The sequence below is a fragment of the Symphalangus syndactylus genome, chromosome 23, assembly GCF_028878055.3.
Source record: "Symphalangus syndactylus isolate Jambi chromosome 23, NHGRI_mSymSyn1-v2.1_pri, whole genome shotgun sequence".
Lineage (NCBI taxonomy): Eukaryota > Metazoa > Chordata > Mammalia > Primates > Hylobatidae > Symphalangus > Symphalangus syndactylus.
In genome coordinates this window covers 22,948,948-22,953,979 of record NC_072445.2, presented here as the reverse complement: position 1 = coordinate 22,953,979, position 5,032 = coordinate 22,948,948, and the positions used below count along the sequence as shown (strand labels likewise).

Here is a 5,032-nt window from a genome sequence, read left to right as displayed (position 1 = left end):
ACCCCTAAACGTCATCAGGAATGCGCCCATGAGAGCGCGATTAGATTGGCTGGAGGGAGGGCGGTGTCGGCCTACGCCCTCAGGGTCTTCCGGCTGGCTCTGGAGGTGGCGCGCTTTGTGTGGGTGAGGGCGGGGAGGCCTGGCTGTGTGGATCTCTGACAGGTGAGGCGGGGGACGCAGAAGTCCATCCGCCCTCTCTCACAGCGGAGTCCGAAACAGGCCTAGCAGTGAGTAGGACGTACACCTTTCAGATCGCTCCATTCTTCTGGCTCCTGTCCCTCCTCTACCCCTGTATTTTGAACTTTTGTCCTTTCTGTCCCCCTCTGTCCTTTACTTCTGTCTTCTTTACCTTCCTACTGTGACGGGATCCCACTCTCTGCCTTCTCCTTAGGTTTAGATTTTCACTTCGACCAACCTCTCGTTTTGGGCGTAGTCCCTGGCAGTTCGGAGGTACTTCTGGAAAGAAGGTGCTTTTAATACTTTAGGGGCCATGTCGTTATCTTCTCTGGCCACCTAAGCACCCTGAACTGTTCCCGTTGGCAGAGGTCACTTTTTGTATGTTTTCAAAGGGATGCGCCTGCTTCATGGCTGCCTCCCTTCTAGGTTGTGGGTTATGTTATTGTCAGGGTTTTTCTAAGAGTTTTTGGGACTAAAAGTGATTTTCTGTGTGTAAACAGGATTAAGAGTGTAAACAGGGTTAAGAGTGAGAGGTAGAATAGAAAAGACAGGTCTAAATTGACATAAAAGCTTAAATTACTAACTCGTTCTCAGTTTTGTCTAGAAAGAAGGTGGTCTTAGGGAATCTCGAAGCCCTGGATAACGTATTTGTGTAAAGTTTTAAACCACTTGATGATTTTCTCCCAATATAATTTTGTGTTTAATGATGTACTTATGCTGATATCAAATATAATTTTCATGCCCTATGTTTCCATCTCCAAACCCAACTGGTTGAACATCAAAGTACCTTCTTGAAGTATTAATGTGCAATCATACGTCAGCAGCCAAAGCTTGAAACTTATTGGTTCAGAAATCTTTTTCTCACTGATTTGTTTTTGAGGTGTGGGGTGGGATTAATTATTGCTCTTTAACTCATTTTAGTTGTCAGTAACATATTTGCTTTGCATGTTGCTTCTTTGAATGCTTGAGGCCTCTCTTGATGGTCTTCTGAGAAAATTCAGAGGTCGTATTGCCATCTGCGTAGTTGTGTTTTTATCTAAAAATGGTGTCTGTTTCCAGCCTCCACAAATTCACATGTGATTTTTCAGGAAGTCACTTATACGGGGCTCTTTCCTATTAGTTGTTCAGATTTAGGAAAGCCCACGTGAAATGAGTGTGGTATTTCCTGCCAACAGTTTAGTCTCAGGTGGTTTTCAAATTACCTTTTTCAGGATTACTATTGAAACAGTTTAGTTGTAGCTTCATTATTTTTTTCACCCACCTTTTAAACTAGTACATGTAGTGGATGGCTTGCAAAAAGATGGATGACAAGGACCCCATGGATTTAAAGAATAAAAATCGTGCTAGTATTAAAAAAATGGAAGGTTTTTTTGTTTTGTTTTGAGACGACAACCTCTGTTGTCCAGGTTGGAGTGCAGTGGCACGATCTCTGCTCACTGCAACCTCCGCTTCCCGGATTGAAGTGATTCTCATGCCTCAGCCTCCCAAGTACCTGGGATTACTGGCGTGCACCACCATGCCTGGCTAATTTTTGTATTTTTAGTAGAGACTGGGTTTTACCGTGTTGGCCAAGCTGGTCTTGAACCCCTGACCTCAAGTGATCCACCCACCTCGGCCTCCTGAAGTGCTGGGATTACAGGCGTGAGCCGCCATGCCCGGCCTCTTTTTTGTTATGTTTCCATTTAGATTTTATTCTATGTACTTTTTACATAGTCGAACCTATTGCATTTACAATTATGTGTCTTGAGTCTTTTACTTACTAGCTTTTGATTTTGTTTCTCTTTTTTTGGGAAATTATGCATAACACATTTTTAACTTTTCACTTATACATATATTTACAGAAACTGCATAAAACATTACTGTATAATTTGATGAATTTCCACAAACAGAATATATCTATGTAAGTGGCAATCAGATCAAGACCATTACCCCCAAAAGCCCCTCTCTTGCTCCTGTTGTATTCTAGCAACCATAAGTAACCATTCTTCTGACTTCTGACATCAAAGATTAGTTTTGCCAGCTTTCTAAACATATTTTAATAGCTGCATGAAATTCTACCATTTGTATGTGCTGTAATTCACTTATATGTTATGAGACACTTACGATTTTCCTAAGTTTTCTCTATTACAAATAAAACTATAGGAAACATCTATTTTATATACTACTACAGAAGCTTTCCCAGGAGTAATGTTCCTCAGTGGAATGGCATAAACATTTCTGAAGCATTTCATATGTATTGACAATTTACTTTCCAAAGTAGTTACAATAGTTAATACTCTCACCAGTGGTTTATGTCTCTTAACGACCCCATAATAAGTGTTGAGTATTTATTTCATTTAAGCTTTACTAAACTGATAAGTAAGAAGTGGTATGGAAAATAAAATTTGAAACTCCCTTTACTTGTTGCCTTATCCAGTATAAAACACATAGTATAGTGAATATATTAATGTTTGTATCTCAATATCTTTTTAAACAATAGGCTCTGTATGTTTAGGCTGTATGACTCTGACAAGTTTTAGTAATTCAGGTAAACAGTTTACTGCTTTGTGAGGTGGGATTTTGATCAAGCGACTTTATTTCTCTGAGCCTCAGTTTCTACATCTGGAAAATGATGACGCTGAACCCAGCAACCTAGTATAAAATTCTATGCTAGTTATCCGGAATATGCAGCTCTAATATTGGAGCAGTTTATAAACTGGCACAGAATTAGATTACTGAAGAGGCCATTTAGCTCACCTTATGGGTTCTGGGATGAGTTGCGAGCGTATTAGTTAAATGCAAGGACTTTGAAACAGGCTGCATAGGTTCCAATCAATGCTGGCTCTTCTGTGCCTCAGTTTCCTAATCTGTAAAATGAGGATAATAATAGTACCTACCTCTTACGGGTATTGTAAAGATTAAAAATGCTACTCTCTGTGATGTCTTTATAGCCTTCTATGTTACTGGCACATAGAAACGCTGCAAATTGGAGATAATGCCTTAGCTGAATTAGCCAGAGAAGAACATTTTAGGCAGAAGGAAGAGCAAGAGCAAATTCAGAAAACTTTGACATATGCGCAGCCAACTATAGGTAATCCAGTATTTCTAGTGCACAAAATGCATAAAGAGGACAAAGACAGAGATGGGTCTGAGGGGGAAACAGAGACCAGTTCATGAAGGCCTTGAATGCCTTATTCATCACATTTTTTCTCCAATACCCAACCTAATGTCGGTCGTAAACTGATATTTAATAAAAGTATTTTGAATGAAAATAATTAGGAGGCTGTAGTATATCTTCCACATGATACAGTCTTTGAAAAATTCCATGGGTAGTGTCACATAGTCGTATTTACATTGATGTCGTTGTATGGAAGGGATTCGTATAGAATGGAGTAGAAGGGGGGTAAGACTGGTCAGTAAGACCAGCTAAGAGGCTACTGAGGAAAAACACTGGAACTAGAGGACTGATAGTAATTGTGAAGAAGAGGGGCCAAAGTTATAAAATATCAGGTGCAGGAAGCAGAAAAGGGGAAGAAATGAAATCAGACTAATACATCCTCTTCCTTTTCTGTTCCTTTCTTATCAGTAGCTCCTATTTCCCACCCCCTCTTCTAAATGTTTTTACTCTGTGTTTCTTTTTCTAGGTCAGTTCTTATTTCTACTGGGTGTTTCCATGCTCCACCATGTTAAGAGCTAAGAATCAGCTTTTTTTACTTTCACCTCATTACCTGAGGCAGGTAAAAGAATCATCAGGCTCCAGGCTCATACGGCAAAGACTTCTACACCAGCAACAGCCCCTTCACCCAGAATGGGCTGCCCTGGCCAAAAAGCAGCTGAAAGGCAAAAACCCAGAAAACCTAATATGGCACACCCCAGAAGGGATCTCTATAAAACCCTTGTATTCCAAGAGAGATACTATGGACTTGCCTGAAGAACTTCCAGGAGTGAAGCCATTCACACGTGGACCATATCCTACCATGTATACCTTTAGGCCCTGGACCATCCGCCAGTATGCTGGTTTCAGTACTGTGGAAGAGAGCAATAAGTTCTATAAGGACAATATTAAGGGTGAGATTTTAATGTAAGACATAATATTTATGATAAGACATATGCCTCCTAGTTTTTTATTTTTTGGGGGTTAATCTCTGTAAAGATGATATTCACGCTATAAGTTTGTAGTTAAAGACTATACTCTGAAAAAAGTGGATTTTTTTTAACTTCTGTGGTCAAAAAGATACGTGAATTAGAATAAGGTGCTAAATTTTTGAAAGAAAACAACACATGCACATTGTTTAAAAGGAATTAGGTGAGGTGAAGTTGCATGAAGAAAAGAAGACATTAGCTTTGCCTTTGAAAAATGCTCAATTAACATTATTGGGATAGCGATTGGAGAGGAAGATAGTTTAGGTGATGCCCAAAGAAAGTGTAAATGTGATAACATGGTACAAACATATTCAGTGCAATCTGGCATTCATTCACTGAAAATTATCTTAACTATTATTTCTTCTTTCTGAGCTGTAATAAAATTGTACTGTTTGAATACTAAACTTGTAGATTTATAAGTTTGTATTGCCCATGGAAAGTTGAACTTATATTTAGTATAGACTATTTTAGTTATTTAAAAATGTTGTACGATGGTCATAATTCTGTTTTCCAGAATATTTGAATAGCCAGGAATCCTTTGTGGCCATATTAGATAAAAGAACAAAAAAGTAAGCAAGCATACAAATGCTAAGTTATTTTTACCATATATGAACAGCCAGATCTTTTCATGAATTTTACACATATTTCAATCAAGTACCATATCTTCAGATAGACACGAGATGATTGAGATTTGTTGTTTCTTCCATTCTTTCCTTTAGTGAGGTCTGGAACT

The 5,032-nt window shown here is 38.8% G+C and overlaps 1 protein-coding gene across 5 annotated transcripts in view; it reads left to right on the top strand.

Annotated features, from left to right (window-relative positions):
- Window positions 1-42: 42 nt before the first annotated feature.
- Window positions 43-5,032, top strand: part of MMUT (methylmalonyl-CoA mutase) — a 32,559-nt gene continuing 27,569 nt past the window's right edge. For 2 of the 5 annotated variants that reach the window (XR_008654207.2, XM_055263366.2), the window contains exons 1-2: window positions 73-227; window positions 3,801-4,224. Coding sequence is in view for 4 of the 5 variants with exons in the window: in XM_055263366.2 (XP_055119341.1) it covers window positions 3,840-4,224 (385 nt within the window). In the remaining variant the exon portion in view is untranslated. Of the gene's footprint in view, window positions 228-3,108; window positions 3,248-3,800; window positions 4,225-5,032 lie in introns of those variants that run through there. The other 3 variants (XM_063632847.1, XM_055263364.2, XM_063632846.1) reach the window with 3 other exon arrangements.